Raw genomic sequence first — 22171 nt, 5'->3', positions numbered from 1 at the left:
AAAGGGCTGACATTGAGCGAGCCAAGACACGTTTCACCCCGCCGCTCCACTCCCGGGGGAAGCAGGACTTCCGCATCTTTGAAAATATCGTCAAGTGCGGATGGTGAGAGGCTGGTCATCCCACCAAGTTCCAATGAAAATGCTCCAAATCCAAATGTTTCCTGAATATTTGTCCCCATGTGCATGCTTTCTGTGAGTGACGCTAGACTTAGAAATGTGTGATGGGCTATCTTGTTGGTCCCCCTCTTCCCAGTTGGTAGCTTTTCTTTTAAATGCTGGCCGGCTTCCTTGACTGGGAGCTTCCCCTGACTTAAAAGCCAGGCAGGCCTGGTGGCATGGGCATGTATGGTACCGGCACCAGCTTCTGGTCACCAGCCCTGCCCAGTCTGGGGAAGGCAGAGGCAGGAACATCTCTGAGGAGCCAGGAAAGAGGACGTGTGCAAGTGTGGGCCCAGGGCACCAGTCCCTAGCTAGGCCAGGAGGAGAAAGGAGAGGGGAGAGGTGAGAGAGAAAAGGAGGAAGGGGAGAAACGTGAGGAAAGACAAGGGGAAACGTTCCCGCCACACACATTCCCTCCACACACTACTCCAAGAAAGTTTTCATTTGCAGCGACCTCACCACAGGCTCTCTATCAATTTGTCTCAATGCAAACATTCGAAATATTCTCTTTGGCTGCTCGTGAAAACAATGTCAGCTGCCAGGATCAAACCATCTTTCCAGATGTCTGGTGGTAACCACATTAAACAGGGCAAACTTGTTTACTGTTGTGTTTGGTTAGGGCTTTTTCCCGCTTTGGGATTTAAAAAAGAAGTGGCAGCAGTAGAGTTGAGCATTAAACCCGGGGTTACGTAAGTGGGCAACCTTGCCCACCAGCATGTCAACACGGGATGGAGGCAATCTTATATTCCCTCAGAGAGCTGTTCAGAGTTGTGGGGTTCTTCTTTCTGGGTGGAGGACTTTGTGAATGGACAGGAGCTTCTCATGGAGGGACTGGTAAATACTAAAAGGCATGGCACCACTGCCAGCCGGTGAGTCACAAGGGGGTGACAGTTGTGCCTATGCCAGCCCCTCCCCACCACCACCATCTTCAAAATTATGAAATTGGCATAGCTTTGGTTTTACAGGCAGAAACAGAAAGTGCTATTGAGTTCCACAGCTAAAGTTAGAGGGCAAGTCCTCATTTTAATCTGGTTTCATACTGAGCACTCCCAAAGGGAGACGCAGCTCCTGCTAAAAAGAGTTGGGGGTGCTAAGGATGTTGGGGTGACTGTACTGATCAGCACAGTGAAGACAACCTGTCATTTGCCAGGCGGAATAGGAATTGGGAAGAGAAACCTAGCCAACGGTTTGGCCACAGAGGTGCCTTCTCAAGCACTAGGAGGAGTGTGTGCGGAGGGGGAGCAGCGGCTGGTGTGGGGTGGCCATTAACGGCCTCAGTGTTTGCCCAGCACCAGGCAGGGGGCCTCCGGGCGGTGAAGTTGGAGTCCTTTCTCCCTGAAAGAGGGGCAATGTGGCGGGGGGTTCCTGGTTTCTGGTCAGGTCCGGGTGCTAAGCGGTCTCCCCGCACCCTCCTGAAAGCCCTCTTGTCGTTTGAAGGTCGGCAGAGTCTGGGCTGAAAAGGAAACAATTTGGGGTTTGAAAGGATGTAATTCATTCTTCCTTTCCCTTTAACCTCTTTCCTCTCTGGAAAGCATGTGGAAACGCTGAAGGGAAGAGTGAGAAGGCGAGCTGCCGGGGCCGAGGGGAGGAAAGGGTTAAGCCTGATTTCTTTTAATTGAACTCCAGAACTGGTGGCCCCAGGCAAGGGGGGGACTGACCCCGCTAGCGGTAACCAGATGTGGCGGTCCCAGGGGAGCCCCGGAGCAGACCCCTGGATTGAGAAGCAGACAGGAGATGGGGGTGGGGGTGGGCCCGGCCCCCACCCCACCCCCTCCCACGAACCCCCCCTCCACTCCTCCATACACACACTGAGTCTCAATTGCTGGCAGGCTGCACCCGCCACTCCGGGTCTGGTCACGTTCAGACCCGTGTCTGTATTCAAACCCAAAATTGGAGCTGAATTGATGAGACTAATTTCGAGAGGCGGGTGGGGGGGAGGGAGAGAGGGAGGCGACCGAGCTCTCGGGCTCAATTGCTCCTGAAGAAATGAATTAATATCACCTTTCTCGCCGCTGTGGACACCCTTTGGAAATTTTTTCTTTCCAATTGATTCGGATCTCCTCTGGATTTTTTTTTCCTCCTTCCCCGGGTGGACTCAAATAAAAGTGAGAAAGTCCAAAGCGTGGTCTGGAGAGCGTGGACAAGGTAACCTGTTTTGGAAGTCGGGGAGAAGGGAGTTAGGCTGAGAGCGCCCGGGGAGTCCCCTCACTGCGCCGGGACGCCTGAAGCTGCCCCAACTGGAGCGTTCGGTGGCACTGCAGCGGGACCGGGGAGGTCTCTGGGTGGCGGGGGCTGACAAGGCGGGCCGAGGGGAGACCGGCCTCACAGCTGGGTGGGGATGATGGTCCGGAGCAGGGGTCCCGGGTCTCACCCGGTGAGATGTCTGAGTCTGTGCCGCGATGTTGCGTGCTGCGCTCTGGAGACCTGGCAGGGTTGGAGGAAGGTGCCGCCGTAGTGTAGGTTTCTTGGGGGTCGGGGTGGCATTTCATAGGCTGCTCTGGCCTGGGCGCCGGGGTTTGGGCCATCGGGTCCGGGTAAGCCTGAGGGGTTTGACCCTAGAAGGCGCAGATAGGTGGCCTAGGATGCCGCTGGTCCCCGCCCTCGGTGGGCGCCGGCAACTCTCCAGGAGCAGGGGGCCGAGGCGCACTGCCCCGAGGGCGCCCCTCTGCTAACAATGCGCTGGGAACCCAGTCTGCGCCCTGGGCAGCAGGGGTCCGTCCGGAACTGCCCCGAGTCCGCATGGATGCGTTGAGCCGCTCCGGGAGTCGGCCGCGACTGGGCAGCCATGGCCTGAGTGGAAAAATTCCCATTGGGTGCCTTTTTTAATGGTTGGTTTGCTTCAGTCTGCATCCGGATCTTCCCGGGCAGTAGGCTCCAGGTTATCCCTAGCGCGAGTAAACTCTCCCGCTGCCCACCCCCCAAAAAAGTTTGACTCCGGCTGGAAAAAGCATTAATGAACGTATCTGTGGGAAGAAACGGAAAGTGAATGAGTCAGGAGGTCCACCTTCAGCCAACAGCCCCGGGAAAAGGAAGGAGGCCAAAGACGTTGGGTTTTGGAGTTTGGGGGAAGGTGTTGGGGGTGAGGGGTACAGACTGCGGGAATCAGGGCGCGGGCGTCGGGCGTGGACCCCGGCATTGTTCCCGGCTCACTCTTATCTCCCAAGAGCAAGTATCCTGTGTGCGCAGCGCGTGAATGTATCTGGGCATCTCCACGTATATTTATATAGTGTGTGTGATGCGAAAAGCAGGACCAGCCGAGGGGAGGAAGAGGGGGTGTGGGGGGAGGGAAGACGAGGGAGAGCAGAGGGGAGAGAAGAGAGAGGAGAGCGCGAGACAGACAGAGAGAGAGAGAGAGAGAGAGAGAGAGAGAGAAAGAGAGAGAGAGATAGGACTTCCTCCCCGATTCGCAAAGTGAAGTCACTTCCCAAAATTAGCTGAAAAAAAGTTTCATCCGGTTAACTGTCTCTTTTTCGCTCCGCTACAACAACAAACGTGCACAGGGGAGCGAGGGCAGGGCGCTCGCGGGGGGCACACAGGGAGGGCCCAGGGCGCCAGGGAGGCCGCGCCGGGCTAATCCGAAGGGGCTGCGAGGTCAGGCTGTAACCGGGTCAATGTGTGGAATATTGGGGGGCTCGGCTGCAGACTTGGACAAATGGACGGGACTATTAAGGTAAGCGACGGGGCGGTGGGCGCGCAGCGGCAGGGCCGGCCAGGGCGGCGAGGCGGCAGGCAGACTGGGCGCGGGGCGCCGGGGTCCCGGAAGACGTGGCCACTCTCCCTTCCTTCCGCGCCCCGGCTTCGCGCCGTCTCCTCCCGCGCTCGGGTGGCCAGGCTCGCTCGCGGGGGCGATCCACTGGGCTCCCCGCCGCGGGCAATCTCCCCTGCACCCCTTGCCCCAAAGCTCAGCCCGGCCCCCTCCCACCGCGCTGCCGGCGGGGCTGCGGGCGGGGCGGCCTGAAACCTGGGGACCCCGGGCGCAGATCGAAGCCAGGGACCGGAGACCGCTGGGTCCACCACTCCCACCTGGCAAGCAAGGGCGCCCTGGCCCTGGCGCTGGGCACTCGCCTGGCGGCCGGCTTCCTCTCACCCGAGGCTGAAGGCGGCGAGGGGGAGAGCTGCAGCCGCCACCAGCTCGGGTCCCTGCCTGGTGGGCCCCAGGGCGGGCAAGTGGATTGGTTGCAGGCGGATCGGGGTGCAAGTATGTGTCTGGGGGTCTGTCGGAGCCGGCTCTTCCAGATGGAAGCCCCTGTTTACATGTCAGCGCGGGCTCGTTTCCCTTCCTCTTGGTACTTCTGTTGCCGGTCCTCGGCGCTTGGGAGCTGCCGCCTCCCCGGGACTAACGGGCCGGCCTCGCCGCTTCTCCGGCGGGGAATCTCCTTCCACAGCCTCGGTCCGCGCCGCTCCTCCTCGCCGGCTCGCGGCACTCTGCGCCAGGCGTGCGCCCGCTCCAGGGGAAGGGCTCCCAGGGTCTTCTCCAAGAGAGTCCCGCGCACTTCAGAGCCGCTGATCCTAAGGTGGCTGGCTCTGAGCCGGCGGCCCGGTGACTGCCCTGCCAAATCCTAGCCCCCAGCCCCTATTCCGTACTTTCACTCCACTCCTCACGCCTGGGTCTGGTTTGCAAATTGCAGCCCAGAGGGACGGGTGAGGATTTGGGTTTCATGTCAGATTTCAGGAGGGTTCACTGCCTACTCCTCTGGAAGGGGAAGTGGGGCCAGGAGCAGGGAAGAGGGACACCCCCTAACGTGACTGGCCTTAGAGGACTGAGAGGAATGAATGGGACCAGAAGTGGGCTGCGAGGCTGCCGCACAACGCCAAGCAGCAGCCGGTCTGGAGAAACTGTTAGGCTGGTGATGTGGGGACTGGCAGAGCCCGCCACTCCCCAGAGCCCAAAGGAATGGACTCTTTACTCAGGGCTGAGTAAGAGGAGGGCAAGATGTTGGGCTTGGAGAATTCAAGAGATTTTTATCATTTGGGTGGGGTAGTGGTTTTTATTTTCTAAGGTTTTTTTTTTTTCTGAAAGTTTGAAATATGCTGACTTAGGTAAAAGGCGGCAACAAAAGGAACTTGAAAATCTGGAAATGAGATGACTGATTGTAATGGGTTAAAAGGAGCCTCTGTGAGCCTGGGCTCCTCAAATTCAGAGTGTGTGGGTGACGAGTGGGTGACAGAGGACTCCAATAGTGAGGGTGGGTTGGTCACTGGTCATTTCATGCCTGTTTCTCTTCACGTTCATGCGTGCATGCAATGTCTCTGTATTCCTGGTTCAGTAATAAGATGCTCCACTCTAGAAGACGGCCCCTCATAAGGACACATACCACTTACCCAGAAAGCCCCCATCTGATCCGGAAGGGTGGTAAGATGGCTCTGGGGTCTTGATGTGGACACCCTAAGGAGAAGTGAAGCAATATCTCCGCGACGCTCAGACCTCTAAGCACAGGCCCTGAGCAAAGGGAGGAAGCTGTGGTCTGTGTACCCAGGATGTGCTAACTTCTTTAGATACACAACATAGGGATTGGCATGGCAGGCAGTGAGAATAGGCCTAGACCAGGACCCTGAGCTTCATGCCAAGTATGGGAGTGAAGGTCTTCTTTTCCCTGTGAGTGGCGGGAGCCTGTGAGTCACTCCAAACTCTCCCCAGGAGCACCCTTGTCTCTCATCCAGGTGACCTGGCTATGCAGACTCACCCACAGAGCAGTGGCTTTTCAAGCTATCTTCAGTCGCCCAAGTTCTGAAGGAGTGAGTCTTTAGTGTGTACTTTGGTATTTAAGTTGTGTGAAAGCCACAGTTTCTTGTTCATGTGTGACCTTTGGATCTTGGGGTTCCCAGACCCCACTCCCGTTGTGCTTGGAGAGGACAGTGGACAAAGAGAGGCCAGCTGACTCCTGTTGTCCTTGTGAGAATGCACAGTCCATCAAGCCTGTTTGAGCATCAAAATTGTTGTAAAAATGAAACAGCGGGACTAAATTACCTCTACAATAGTATCTTCCCAGTCCTCTTTGTTCCTAAACTATCATGCTCGTATGCTCTTACGAGGACGTGTACCTGTCTTGTACTGATAGAGGGCCACAAAATCCTGTCCTAGACTGATAGAGATCTGAAGATACTATACCATATCTAATTTGTAGACACAAATCCAGAATGTGTGTTCCCAGTTTGAATGGCTTTGACAAATCATCTTTGAGTAATTCTGGGATGTGGTTTTTATGCGCCTGTGTATTTCTTCCTCAAATATAAGGCATATCTATATTTCCAAATACCTACGGGTCTCAGCACTGAGGAGGTATTTGGTCCAGGACGCCAGGCACGTCTGGATTTCTTTGCAGAAAACCTTTATTTTGTGCATAATTTGCACAACTCTGTGTGATTACAAAATCTCAATCTCATTGCCCCTGTTATGATAAGTACTTCTGTATCATGTTCTCTTCTCCTTTCCAAGAATGTCTCCTCTGAGGATCACATCGGGAGCACCAAAGTTTGTGGGAGCCATTGCACTCTTCTTTTGCTACAGACAAGTTAATGTGTGATATTAAACAACGCCCCACCCCGCCCCTACACCCCACAGTGATATTATCAGTGTTGAAAAGTGATATTATCAGTGTTGAAAAGCACGTGGTACTGGTTGCTGCTCTAAGAAATGACCTGGTTTCAAAAACTGCATCTTAGTTCTAGGAAGGCTTCAATTGCATCTAATTATTTTATCTATGGGAGCTTGATTCAATACACATGGTGCCATTAAAGATGGGGAAACAGAGAAGATGCAGACGTGGTGAATGAAATAGGGAAATGAACAGTGGACTTGGAGTCAGAAAACCTGGGTTCATTCTCAGCTTTCTACTTAGTTGCTGTCTACCCTACAGCAATGCACTTAGCTCCTTGAGTCTCCATTTCCTTATCTATAAAATGGGGCCAAAGTACCTCCTTGCCATAAATCACAGTAAGGATCAAAAAACGTCTGGTACTTTAGTTGAATGCACATTGATTGAATTTTTCCTTGGGGATAGGGCTTGTGGGGGTTGATTGGTGAAAAAATCAAATCATGATCTGGATCTACCGTAATACGTATATCATTAATCCAACAGATACCAATTATGTGCCTTTTTTTGTGTGTGTGTGTGTGAGGAAGATCAGCCCTGAGCTAACATCTGATGCCAATCCTCCTCTTTTTTATGCGGAGGAAGATTGGCCCTGAGCTAACAGCCTATGTGTTTATTTTGTTCCAAGGTTTTGCTTTATGTGTTGAGGATAAAATAAAGATCAAAACTCTGCTGGAATTTACACTCTAGTGGAGGTGAGGGACACAAAAATACATGACCGTATGTCCAGGTGTGATACGTCTTCTGAAGAACAGTGAAGCAGGTTAGGGGACAGAACGTGCTGTAGCTGTATCAGCCGGGATGGTCAGGGAGGATGCCTTGAACAGAGTTGCACTTGGGCAGAGCTACTGGCAGTTTTGGTCCTTTACCTCAGGAAAGGGCAGCACCACCCAACCAGCAAATGATGGGAGAGCAAAATGGGAAAGAGAGGTTGAGGTTACAGCCGGGCTCTGGAAGCCAGCAGAGAGCCCAGTCCATGCATCAGACAGGCCAGGAGGGAAGTTATGGCTGACAGGGCAATGTTTGTCCCGTTGGGAAACTTCAGGATGGTATCCCTGGAGAAAGCAGCAGAGGAATACTTGGGAACCAAGACTTATTTCTGTCCTCAAAAAGGGATGCTGCCTTCACTTTGAAAAGTGGAGCCCCTCCCCCCTCACCACCACCGTTAGCCTTCATATCACCTAGATTCATGAGAACTCTGGACAAGACAGACTTTGTCAGTTTGTCTGTCCCCCTGAGCATGTAGAATTGCTTCCCTCAGTATTTACCAAATGGTGAATCCTGGTATGTTTGTGAATAATTTCTGCAAAAATGCTTCCTTCCACTTCTGCTGCTATTCAAATTTAAGTTTACAGGTTTGCAACTTTAGAGCTTTAGAGATATTTAGCTGATATTCTCATTTTATGAGTGGGGAAACTGAGGCCCAGAGCTCTTTAATGAATTGTCCCCAAGATCACACTGACAGAGTCAGAGTGAGAATTCAAGGCTTCTAACTCTCAGGCTAGTGTTCTTTCCACTATACCATGAAGATTTTATTTGCTTTCATTACGTTATTATGAATTATAGCATCCTGGAGGCAGTGTGTGTGTGTATGTGTATGTGTGTGTGTGTGTGAGAGAGAGAGACAGAGACAGAGATAGACAGAGAGAGAAGCCTTTAAACCAAAAAATCATGAAGAATCTGGCACTTTGGACTAAAGACACTTCTGTTATTTAATGAAAAATGTATCACTACCATCTTAAATTGTTTCCCTACTTAACCAAGTTTTTGAATAGGATTTTTACGTAACTGTTTTCCAAAATAAATCCTTGTTTTCCTGTAGATAAACAAGGTCTTCATTACCAGGAGACAGCCTAAAATATAGTATTTTACTTAAACAAGGTTTCCATTACCAGGAGGCAACAAAAAATACAGTATTTTATTAAATAGACAATAGGCCCCTCTACAGAGGAGGGATGGGTGGGCTGACTTCCTATTTCAATTCTTTTAATTATTGAATATTTGACTATTTAAATAAAATATATTCAGATGCATTAGAACATATCTTATGTACCCACCTTCCAGACTGCGTAGAAAGTAGGTCTTGGATAAGATTTAGGATTTCAATGTCTTCTGTTTGGGGTCAACTAGTTAACTTGGCATTGGTTTTAGAAAGTGATTGCTTTAAACCAAGCCTATTTTCTAGAAATGGAACATTAGTCTAATGCTAGTACTGAGTTGCCCCAGCGAAAAAAAAAGTTGGGAAAATTTTTATGATGACAAACCACCAGGCAGAATTTCTAATGGACCGAGGCCTTTATCCTACCTCAAACTTCAGAAAATATCCCCAAGTTGTAAGTCAACACTCAGGCCATCAGCAAAGTCCTAGTCTTCTCTGGGAGAAGTCTCATTCTATCTGAAGCTTGATAGATTTTCAGATTAAGGACCAACTATCTAGTGTTAGAATGTAAAATCTACTACTTTCATTCATTTTAGACAACCAGCTGCATTATGTAGGTATAGAATAATGTTTTTGTCTTGTTTTGTTTTGCAGAACATGACTTCTTTTTTTGGTCTGTGCTTAAAACAGTCTTTCTAAATCTATCTTTTGCTTGTTGTTTTGTGACAAATTGAGAAGGCTAAAGGACGTTGGCCAATACGTACAATACACACACAAAATCACACAAAATCTTCAACCAGTCATAATAGCTCCTTTAGTAATCTGAGGGCTGTGCAGGTGTCTTTTCCTCTGCAGAAGACTACACTCTCTTTCATTTTCTGCTGCTTTAATGATTTATATCTATAGTGTTCATCCTATTCACATACTAATTCATCAGTGGGATGGTATTAACTAAGTGATGTCACACTAATTTCTCTACTGACCTGATAGACCCAATGTTAATTGCTTGTGTACTTTGAGATATTTCCCCAGAGGCAATGGATGGGGTTTGTCTCTCCCCACATTGTCACCCTCAGGGCCAATATCTTGGAAGTTTGACAGAATTAGACAATCCATGGAATAACCCTTTTCTGTGCAAAGCTAGCTGGGCTTATGAGAGTCTGTAACCTTAGCCTCATTGGCATGATAAACTCATGCCAGCCATATGAATGCAAGTTAGTAACTGCAAATCAGTAAGGTCTATCGCATGACTGTTATGCAGGGGCTGACCTAGGTGACTAAGTGCTGTCAAGATACAATGCCAGTGGCAAAAGGGCTGCTGCCCTGGAGACCGAGCAGGAGGATAAGCCATGTGTGTGTGTGCAGAGTGGAATGCAGTGAGTGTCATGCTAGCCTCGAGGAAGGAAAGAGCAGTTTCAACTGGAGAGACAGAAAAAGACCTAATAACAATAGTTATTTATATAATCCCTTCTGTTTACAAAGCAGTTTCACAGACACCCTTGCATTTAATCCTCACAACATCCCTATGGGAGGTAATATCATCACATCTCCATTTCATATGGGAGAAGTTAAAAATCAGAGAGGTTAGGTAACTTGCCTAAGATGACAGCTAATAGGTGACAGAATTGATTTTCAAGCCTGATTCCAGAATACTTGCTTTTTCTACATACGCCAGCCTTCCCGTCTCTTGGCATAGGTGGACCTGGATCTTGCCTTTGAAGGACAGGTAGGACTTACACAGGAAGATATGGTTAAGGGCTTTCTAGGAAAGTAGAATACTTTGGTGGGGGAATGCATGTGAAGGAGAAGGTAGGAGTGGAGAGATTGGATGGAACTAGATTATGGAGGACCTTAAATATCATAACAAAGAATTCGGGTTTTATAATATATATAGAAAGAAGGAATCACAAAATTTTTAATAGAGGAATGATCTACACAGCGTACAAATCTCTTAGGAACAGAATCCTTCCTATCCTTCTCATCCTACTCATTAGGAAATGGAGATGGGAGTCTCCATCACTTATCAGAGGCCAAAAGAAGTGATTCGCAGTCAGGATTAGACAACCAGGGATAGGTTCAGGCAACCAGACCATGCTATCAGCTGTCTTTAAAGATACCAGTTTATTAAACGTGGAGTCAGAGGAGGTAAGAGAAACTCTGTTTCGTCAGATCTCGTACAAATGTGATTATCCTTTCACTCCTTTAAATGTGTCTTCTTTCGCAGTGTTCTGGAGATTTCACCACAAGCTGTTTTTTCAATTGGGCCAGCTATCCTGGGCTACAACTTTAGTTGCTTTTGAGAATGAGTCAGCAGAGAGTAACTGAGAAGAGACAAAAGGAAAGGTTGTTTCCCTGAGATTCAAATCAAATTTCTATGGAAATTCAGATAGGTCTGACATACTTTCATAGGTTGGCTGTGCCCATTGCTTCTTTTAGAAATGCTGACTTTTCACCCAAGCAAACCAAAAACTCAGAGGGTCGTCACCATCATTCCAAATAAGATCAGAGATCAAGTGTTCAGATGCATTTTCAGATAATTCAGATCAACTTTACAACAGCTGCAAAATTTCTTATACCTACAAAAATGAACCAAAATACTGAAATATTGAAGATAGTTATCATCTTTGGGGAACAATGTGCCTGCCATTTAGTTAATGATCAAAATCCCAGAGCATGTAATTTTTTCAAGCCACCTCCAAGAGAATGGAGACTTGAAAACTGAAATGCTTTCCCAACAGCGAGGCCCATTTACTCGGACAGTGCTATGTGTCCCAGGTAATGAAAGACCTTATGTCACATCTCAGTGCACACATGCAAGGGGCCAGAATTACAGGTGCCATGGGAGCTTTAACCTTGAATTTCTAGACGTGTGGGTTTCACATGTCTACTGGAATCTAACATTCCAGTAGCAGAGTTGTTAGGTCTGAACGTATGGGTATTCATTGATTTTATGTGTGAAGGAGTCTGAGAGTGAATGATTTTGCACTATTGTTCATGTAGCAGAAACGTGAAAACAAACAGATTACTATTATAAAATTATTCAGTTTACGAGTTGTCTTTAAGTTTATGCTGCCATATATAAATTCATCTATTTAGATTGAAATTCTTACGCATGCAGAATCATTTTGCCTTTAGGCATTTATCACTGAATTCATACTCATTCATTTATTCATTCAGCCCAAAGTTGAAGAATACTGCCAGGCACAGTGCTCAGCAGAGCTCCACGGAGATGAATAAGAACAAGATGCCTATCCTGTTTCTTCCAGACCTCTAGAGAGTAGAGGTTTCTCAGCCTTCTGATTGATTTTAAGCTCTGACTATTGGAGATTCCAAAAGAAGCAATACTCACTAGGGGGATCTTTATTTGTGGCTTTTTGTTCTAAGGAAAGTTAGGCACATTTTCCCAAGGGTGACAACCAGCTTATAGTTTCCATTGCCCCTTCCATCATGGTGAACCAGTCCATTGTATGGACATTTTTGGAAAATCAGGGCTTCAGCCAAGGAAATTCCTTCTTCTTACTCTCCCTTTCTCAGCTTTAGTTCCTCTATTTATATATTAACATGGAGAAAAATACCATAGATAAAGGGAAAAGATAGATGAGAAACTGAGAAAGAATATTTCTCATATATTGAACAAAGGGCAAATGTCCTAATATACAAAGACTACTTACCAATCAGTAAGAAAAAGGTAGACCGCTTAGCAGAAAAATAAGCAAAAATGCTATGAGTAGACAATGCTAGAAAAAGAAATGTACATGGCCGGTAGACTTATGAAAAGAATCTCAAGCACGTACATAAAGATATTCAAATGAAAATAACGAAATTCTAACATTTATCACCTATGAGGATAGCAAGGATTAAAACAGCTACGCATCGTAATACCTCGTGTTAGAAAGAGTAAGGGCACATGTCACTCTCTTACCCTACTGGTGGGAATATATCTTGGTACAATCAGTCTGGAGGGCAATTTGGAAACATCTATTGAGATATTAAATATTTATACAAATTTGATAATAATTCCAATTCTAAAGATTTATCTTACAGACATCTTTACTGAGATACCAAAGATATATGTACAAGATGTTTATTGTCACATTGTTTGTAACGGCAAAAATTGGAAATAATGTAAGCGTCCATTGATAAGAGACTAGATAAATAAATTGTGGAAGATTCATTTAAGAAAATACCATGAAACTGTTAAATGGAATAAAATCAATTTTACAATATACACTGAGAAAGTTCTCCAAGGTATACTACTATATGGAAAAAAGCAAGTTCCAAAATGTGTGGTTCCATTTCTGTAAAAAATCGAAAACACACACATATGTGTGATTATTTATCCACGGACAATTTCTGGAGGGATGTACAAGAAGCTATTAACAGCAGTTGCCTCTGGGCAGGGAGAAGTAGACTTTTGCTTTTCACACTATAAACTTACGTAGTATTTGATTTTTAAATCACTAGTATATATTGCTTTCATGATTTAAAAAACTGATGTAAAAATAAAGAGGCATAGTTAGAAATGGGCTTATAAAAAATGAGCTGGGCACCATCATTCTACCCATAATGAGTTGATCTCAGATACTTTTGGATCCCATTTTGTAGTCAATACAGAGAGAAATAGTCCAGCCTAGCATCTGGGGACCTGAATTCTAGCCCCAGCTCTACCCTAAATGAGCTGTGGGATCTTCGGCAAGTCACTTCACTCCTTCAGTATTCATGTAAAATTTCTCATGTTAAAAGTTTTCTCATGTATAAAATGAAGGTATGATTTCAAAATTTCCTTTCAGCTCCCATGTTCTTAAGACTCTGATCCTTGGTAGATTTTAAAAACATGTTTTATTTGGAGGTGTAGATGACTGAACCTCTCATAGACGTTCTGTCTGGGCCCACGTGGCACTTCTTCCAAAATCCCAGGGCCAAGTTATGGAGTGACCTTCGAGGCCAGTTGAAAGCTAAGGCTCTTAGGAGGTGCTTTGTGAATTTCTGTGAGCTGGTTGTTTTTATTAGTGAGTGACACTGGAGCTGTGCTAATCTCTTTGCATTAATACAAACTAAGAATAGGGCCTGACTCTGCTGAGGGGTCTTACACTCTTCCAAAATTTGGTCTCATTTAAAACCCAAAACTCATATGGCCCCAAGCACCTTTCCCCTGCTCTTTTAAAAAATCCTGTTTAATTGAAGGGAAATTGAATTCGTCTGGTTTTGATTCATTTACACTTAACTCTTAAAAAAACAGTATTTTGAGGAGTTATTTGATGTCCAAGAAGAATTTTGAGCCTCTTAATGAGGTTTCTGGAAGGCTTCTTTTCTTCTTCTTCTTCTTAAAACAGGAAGTGGTGCTGTGCTATGGGCACAGTCAACCCCAAAAGGCCCCAATTCAGTTTTAAACTGTATCACCCACCATTTTGCATGAGCCCCAATGGCCCTCACTAAGGCCTTTCTTTCCCTACTCCTCACCTAAGAGTAAGAAATTCACTCACCTTCCATCTGAGGGAGAGCAACAATGAGGAGGAGCAATTACAGTCATAAGAAGAAAAAGAGTAAGCTATTTGTCTAGCTCTTACTATGTGCCAGCATCTGTTTTAACCTTTATAGACATACTCACGTTTGGTCCTCATAAAAATCCTAAGACGTAGGTATTATTTTCATTTTGGAGAGATGAAGTAACTTACCCACGGTCATACAGGTAGAAAGTGGAAAAGCAATGATTTGAACCTAATCTTGTTTGCCTCCCAACTTCATAGAGCTTAGCCACTGTGATACGTTGCCAGATTGATACACACATCCATGAAGTTTAGGCTTCATACCCAATCCATCTATTGAGGATCACCTAGGTTTTGTTGTTGTTTGTTTTGCTCTTTAGTCTAAGTGGCCCCCACCCGCAGGCTGCCCTGGTCAGATTCACGGCATTGCTCAATTCTTCACCACCTTTTATGCAAGGGGACCTAAGCCCTGTGTTTCGCAGGTGAGAGAGCCTGCCTGACTTTGTTAGCAGCGGTGCTGGAGAGCAGGCAGGCGAGGCTGAAACTAACAGGTTCTGTTCTGCTTTATGAGCTAATGAGATGACAAAAAGAAAAAGTTTTGTAGCTCAATAGAGAATAGCATATTCTTTGACTTGATGCTTCCTCCTCTACCCTCCTACCTTTCCCTCTCTCTTGTTCTCTTTTTTATTCTCTTTTACTCATGTACACACACAAACTAAACACATTTATAAAAAAACAGATTTGGGGGCGATTATAAAAAACACAAAGAAGGGAATGTTTTGCAAGTTTAAAGGGAAATCATCAAGAAAGGCTAACTTCAGCCTCCCATTTCTCCTGAATAGCATTTCTTGTTATTTCAAGGCTGATTGACTTATAACTGCATCCACAGCCACCCCGCATCAGTTCCTTTTATCAGCCCAAGTGAGACTTCCTGTGGACTGGCCCAGCTTCCTGATGTATTTCCTTTTTCCTTTGGCAGAACAAAGAAAACCGTAGCTCCAAGGATCCTTGGGACTAAACATAATTTAGCACTGAAGAACCTATTATTTTAAAATTTTCATTCTCAATGCGTGGGGGTGAGTGTCTGCCTTTGGATTTTTCACAGCATCCTATACAGCATCATGAAGGGCCCCATGTGCAATTATCAGGGGTCAATGAGCCACTTGAACTCATCCTACTTCTTGTAGTTTGATTTCATTCAAAGAGAGAAAATTCATCCATTCTCCTCGCTAACACTGCATGAACACCCCCCACCCCATACCCATACACACTTTCAAGAGATACCTGGAATACCTCTCTGTATAGGGTTTACTCTTCTGTTACCCTAATTCACTATAACAGTTAGTAAAGAAACCCTCTTATTTAGAGATTTCACCCTATCTGTGTTTGAGGTTGTAATTCTAGAAACACGCATATAAGAAAAGAGGCTTCACAGTATATCCAAAGGGTTATCGATGTCAATTGAAGCAGAAATTCCAGAAGTGGGATGAATGTGTTGGTTTCCTCTTTTGCCTGGAGTATGCCGTATCACTCCTCACCACTTGCCTTTGCCACCTACCCTGCACATTATTTCCGAAAGACCTTGAGGCATAATCCAGGGTAACAAGGGGACAGCTGCTTGTATCTCTCTGTCATATCTCCCAAGGCAAATATCACAAGCTGCCAACTTATAGAAACCCCCCAATACTCTTAGAACATAAGAGGCCATTGCACAGAAGAGACAACTGAGGCTTCAAGATGTGGTGTGTCTAAAGATGAGAAATGGGCAAGAGACACTAGAAGCAGAACTCAGGTATTCATGAGCCCAGACAACACATTCCACAATGAGGTTGTTTCCAGGAGCAAAGATATCAAGGCTTATTGAATCTACAGGCACTCATGATTTCCTTCCTGACCATTATCATAATACTCCTGGGGAATTGAAGATGGCATTTTCCATAGGAACCACCTAGACAGCTAAGCAATCATGCAGCCACCCAAATGTTATGAAAGTAGCTTTTTCTCTTTACAAGGATCCCTGATTTGGAATGGATAACAATTGAAATTGAAATGTAGCTCCCCTGACAAGAGACATATTTCTAAGCAAGAGGGCTAATTCATCATGGTTAATTCATACTGATTTCTCCCAAATGAAACAGGTTGAAAGGATATTCTCAAAAAAGAAATTAACTCAGAAACTATGGCATGAGGGGAGGGTGTGAGGGTGGGTATGGGTATGATTGGGATGCTGAGCCCCACAGAACCTGCTCTGGGGATGCCAGGGGGAGAGGGTTAGCATGACCACACCAATACATATGAGCATGACAGATTTCTTTTCCTGGCATTGTACTCTGCAACCAGCCCTGTACCTGTCCATGGCTAGTCAGGAATCCTAGAGCGAAGATCCATGCGTTACCGCACACAATTCCCCCTGCCCTGATACTGCCATTTGTAGAGAACCATATTCTGACCTTGGCCTTCTCCACAAAAAGAGCATATTGGGTCAAAAGCACAAGTAATCTTGCTCAAGTATGGTCTTTGGTGCAACACAGGACTTCCCTAGAGTTCAGGGATTTGAGGGGTACCTGTACTTTCTGCACTTTTCTAGAAAGAGGAGGGAGAAAAAGCAGACTACTCTCCTGGAAATGTCCTTTCAGGCATGTGGAGCATTTTCCCAGGGTGCCTCAGGGAAGGCATCCAGGCATGTGGATCTGCTCCTCTGAACACTAGGGCCTCTAAGCTCCTCCTTCTGGAGATTTGTGGATCTCTATATACTTGCTGGGTCTGCACTGTGGTAAAGGAACTCCATGGTCATCCCTCCCTGCCTTCCCAGGGTTCGCCCCCTGAAATTCTTATAGACAAGCCACCGTCAAGCAGTGTGCTGGGTTTGTAGCTTACTGGAATTAATCATTTCTTCCATCAGTTGGACTGGGTATGACCCAGACTCTTCTCTGCCCAAAGTATCCTTTTTTTGATTTTTAAACCCTGTGTGTATTTCATGGGAAATTTCACATGCCTGTTTCTGATTCACTTCCAATTAAAGGCTCAAAATGCTGGTTTTGTAAGAGCTCTTTGATGATTCAGATTCTTGTTGGTTCATCTTTTTTTCCTCCTAAAAGTCAACACGAGTTTAATAAATGTTGCTTACACATTTGCATGCTTAATTGTTAAAAATAATTGGAAACAGGAGAGAATGTTTTATCCTTGTGCACAAAACAAGCATATTTACTAGGGGAAAGACAGAGACATATGCCTCAGTGAAGGTGAACTCCTGTGGAAAAACCAAGGGTATCACTGAAGGTGGGCACCTTGGTATGCCCTTCACTGGGAGTGAGGGGTGGCTCTGAGCTCAGGTCCTCTGGAAGGGTCAGGGGAGTGTTACATGGAGCATAAGAGTCCCTCATAATGCAGCCAGTCGGCATCGACAAGCTGCCAGTTGAGTGGGTCAGTCTCATCGGAGATGGAACAGGTGGCGTGGCATTTTGCAGATGCTAAGGCTACCTTCCACTCCCTTCTGATTGGAGGGAGGGAGTTGTCTGCAATTACGGCAACCCTCATTCTCCACCTGCTTCCTCCTAGTCATTAAAAAGGTTGGTGATGAACCTATTGGGGTACACTTCTGCACTAAATGCAGAAGACACTGACAAAGCAGGCCCATGTTCCCCTGGGAGAGGACCCATGATCTGTGTATGTATCAGTCCCTCTAAAGTGCTAAAGTGGGCATGGGGTTTGGGTAATCTGAGTTCTGCTCCTGGTTTTCTTAGGCTGGCTGGGTGACATTGGGAAAGTTGCTCTCCCTTTCTTAACCTCAGCTTCTGCATCCACCCAAAAGGACTAAGACTAATGGTAGTACAATCTTCTTCTCCCATGGATTTGGTAAAAATCTGGAGTGATGAGTTGCATTGAATTTCTTGAAGAAAAGCTTTAATTATTTATTGTAATATAACTAACTATTGGGTGGCTCATTACACTGTTGTTCTTGTTGTCAGTTGTAAACCATGCAACGTTTCTGTTTCTGAGCCTCACTTGAGCTTTTTACTAAAGAGAGATCACCCTTCGCTCTTCATTGTCAGGGGATGGTTAGCAATATTCAGTCGGCCAGAGTTACAAAATGTTAACTTTGTGTTCACACAATGTAATGTGGGAATGCTGTGTGCTGTGTGGTGCTTCTTGCCTAAGAAAGGTGACCCAGACATTTTATTAAGGGTAGCAGTGAGATGCTGGAGTGTCTTGCAAATCACTGTGATGGTGGCAGATGTGTTCCATGAAAGCCATGTACAATTTGAAGTGTGAAAATCTAGGTTAAACCCACTTATTAGCTGTGTGATCTTGGGCCAGATATTAACTTCTCTAATCTTTTCCTTTCCTATCTATAAAATAAGAATAGAAATGATAGTAATAATAAGAAATATTAAGTTTTTTACCTGCCTTACTGACTAATTATAAAAATCAATAGAAGTGTGGAAGTGAAAGCACTTTGTAACTGTAAAGTGCTGTGTAAATGCTGGTCATTATTATCTTAGTTATTATTCTCATCCAGGTCAGTGTGTGAACATAACGGATAATAAATGTTGCTTAAATTGAATTTGTTGGGTTGTTTTTTCTGGCTTTAATGATTCCAAAGACTTACTGGCATTTGGTTAAATTCGTCAATTAGGTACGTATTCACATCTCTACCCATATAGTCACTCTCCCCACCGAGTGCACCAGGACAGACCAAACATCACCTAGTCCTCCTTTCCCTCCCTCGTATCCGGCCATTGTTCTACTCATGAAACTCCCATCCCAATCAATGGGGGTTTTACGTAAAAACCGATGGCAGGATATGAGTGCAGCTTCAGGAATTCCAGGCTTGTGCTGCTGATAAAGAGAGTTATGTGAAATTGAAAACACCAGAGAAACAAAATTCTCCCGTCCAACCTATGCTACTCAGTTTTTTTTTGAGGGTTGTCTCTGCTTTTAAAGAGTCAAGAGCCCTCCTAGAATATGAAACATATATTTTCTACAACATTGCCTTGTGAACAGTTTTAACATGCCCATCTAGCTGCCCAGACACCCGCTGGCTCCCCCACATTCACCTGTGCCACCTCCTCTTATCTTCTCAGTGCCCTTGTGGTAATAGGTTAAGGAATACAGGGCCAGGCCTGAAGCTGGTTAATGCAGAGATTTCAGTTCTTCTATTTCTCTGCTTCTCCATCCCCTTCCAGGAAGAAGAGTTTTCCAACCTAGGAGGGACTGTAGAACTGAATCCCATGATCAAGGGCTGTGAATTAGTTTGGGTTGTGATGGTCTGTCTTAAGTGTTGAAGCTACAATAGGTTTAATTGACTTAAATGTGAGTGAAGGGACAACAGAAAGTAATTTGCCTTGAAGATGGTCCTCTGCTAGTGTTGAAGTCAGCAGCTCTTCTCCCACGTAATGAGACTAGACAAGGCAGGGTTAGTCTTTATTCTCATCATGCATCATCAATATTGTAGGAAAGGTTGTATCTGTCTTCCATGTTACACGATGCAACCAAATATGATTAGGTGACCAGAAGTGAAGTGAAGAGGGAGAGCATTTGCCCATGTTCTACCTGCACTGAAGTAGCTAAGTAATAAAGAGATAAAAAAGGGAAATAAAGTGACCCTTTTCATTTTAAAGTGGTCATCCAGACATTTAGGATTAAGATTAAGAGCTTCTCCTTAAGTTGTATTTTCTGAAAGTGTTGGATTATGTATTAGAGTTTTATTCCTAGCCAACAGAATCAGGATTTTAAAGTCCATGGGGCTGGACGTTGAGCTCCTCAGACATCAACCTGTGTAATCTAGGAACCACAGTCTAGCTAAGATCAGGCCTACTGCTTTTTACCTCATGAAAACAAACGACCACCAAGATCTTCATGGTGCATTGAAGGAGCGTTCTGTTTTTCTACACCAAAACCACAGAGTGAAGGTAAAGAGATTAGAGAGCATCTCAAATATATATTTCAAATTATGAAGAACGTCTCACACAGTGGAAGTACATGCAGCCTTGCAGGAAACTCCTTTTGTTTGACCCTGGTGTCTCTTTGTGAGGTCGGGTTGTATAAAGATTCTGGACAAAGTCAGCATCCCTCTTCTTAACTCTGTCCTATGTCTTGCCTAAACATTTACAGATTTGGAATTAGCCAATGTAACACTTTCTAATCTTTTTCAAGTAACTTTAAATTTCTGGTTTTAAATTTGATTTAGGTAGAAGGGAGCAATATTTTCTTGGGCTGTAGAAGGCTCAAACATCTCTCTTTTGAAAGTATTGATGCATAGGAAACTTCATGAGAGACACGGCTCTAGCACAATTTTGAGGATAAGAGACTTGGGAAACTTCATCAGTACTTCTCAACTTTCTTAATATTATCTTAAAGGCAAAAGAAAGTGGAAGATTAAGAAAACTGTCTTTATCAGGGCTTTCTGCAATGATGGAATTTTATTTCATTTGATTTTAGTTAATCACTTTAAATAGTGATTTATTAAATAGATATTTATTTATTAAATAGATATTTAAAGTGATAGTTAATCACTTTAAATAGTCACATGTGGCTAGTGACTCCCATATCAGACAGTGCAAGTCTATGTAATTCAGGTCAAAAACGTCTTCAAATCTGAATTCGGTCGGAGGATATATTTACATGGATTATTTTTATCTGAGTGAGCAATGTATTGTCCACATGGAGACTAACATTTCCATTTACTCTATGACTAACATTAAAGCAGAACAGAATGAAAAGTGAATGTCCTGCATTACCCAGGTACTACCAATGTTGGCCTGGAGCTGGGACTAAGGTTACCATCTAGTCTCCGGGCTTCATCACCAATTCTTCGCTGACCTTTAAGAAGATAATGCTTTCTTTTCCCTTCTGTAAAATGGAGGCATTTGGAATTTATCACAGAGATATTCACAAATTATGATTAAGTGTATATTGAGCTGTCAAAGAAAGGTATGGGCTTTTTCTGGATACTTTTTCACTGAAAAATGACCGTGGCCAAAGAGAATCCTATACAACATGGTGATTTAAGTTTCTTCATTTTTAAAATACTGGCATTGTGCTAAGCTATTTTTAAGGTTGTTTTCAGCTCTATTGCTTTGTGCTGCTGTGAATATGATTTTCTATAACGTAAGACTCCATCCTTTTAACAGATGGTTGGCTTTTCTAGTTCCCAGATACCTATAACTCATTGTAGGAAGATCTCTCCTTAAGTATAAATGTGAGAAAAGCAACTTAATTTAGCAATAATTAGCTAGAGTGATGGTCTTTGAACCGTAATTTCACTCCAGGGAGTGGTCCCTCGGTTTGTACTGTTCTGTGGTACATTCTGTTACATAGGTCCACATGCTCGATATCTCCAAGACATGATGCAATTTCTCTCTTTCCTTCGTGACCCTTGCCCAGGGATAATAGGAACATATGACAAGCTGTACCTGCTGTGTCTCTGTAGTTACCATGAGGAATACACAGCCCAGTCCTTCTCGAGCAGAGGTCTGACCTCGTTACTAGGCCTCTCTAATGAGCAGACCTGTGGTGGCTTTCGTTTCGGAAGTCTTCGGGTTGACATCACTGTGAAAGTCAGTCCTGTGTCCATTACTGAATCTTTGGCATGCATTTCTGAGTTGAATTGTTTAAAACCAGGGTGGATGGACGCCATGGAGAAAATAGGGCAAAGTTCCTTGCAGTCTAACTCTCCATAATGGTTTTAGGGGTGATGAACCATCGTGGTCCTGCTTCTCACTCACACTTGCCCTCCAGAAAGGATAAAATCCAGAGCAACCCACAGACCCTAAGAATGCCTAATTAAAGTTTTTAATAGTCCCATCCTGATTACGTGTAGAGTCCATCATTAGTTTGATATTTCTGTGGCCCATGCATTTTCAGAAAAATCTCTCTTCAGTTTGAAATCTTCCGCCTTTGTTCTTTTCAGATTGCAGCTGGAATAAGGTGAGGAAGTGTGTGAATACAGTTCTGTGACTGTGGTAGTTTAGTTACTCCCATGACCTCATCTTAAGTGTCTCAGTGTGGGTTCTTGATGTTTGCTGTGAGTTCCTTGAGGGCAGACACTCTGC

At 45.1% G+C, this 22171-nt stretch overlaps 1 protein-coding gene across 1 annotated transcript in view; it reads left to right on the top strand.

The window, feature by feature from the left end:
• The first annotated feature begins 3640 nt into the window (after positions 1-3640).
• FLI1 (Fli-1 proto-oncogene, ETS transcription factor) overlaps positions 3641-22171 on the top strand; it is a 112711-nt gene continuing 94180 nt past the window's right edge. The window contains exon 1 of the mRNA XM_058544822.1: positions 3641-3829. Coding sequence (XP_058400805.1) covers positions 3812-3829 — 18 coding nt within the window. The 5' untranslated portion in view covers positions 3641-3811. The remainder of the gene's footprint in view (positions 3830-22171) is intronic.

This window comes from Diceros bicornis, chromosome 7, assembly GCF_020826845.1.
Source record: "Diceros bicornis minor isolate mBicDic1 chromosome 7, mDicBic1.mat.cur, whole genome shotgun sequence".
Taxonomy (NCBI): Eukaryota; Metazoa; Chordata; class Mammalia; order Perissodactyla; family Rhinocerotidae; genus Diceros; species Diceros bicornis.
The sequence above is the reverse complement of the archived record's forward strand: the minus strand, read 5'-3'. Positions and strand labels throughout refer to the sequence as shown.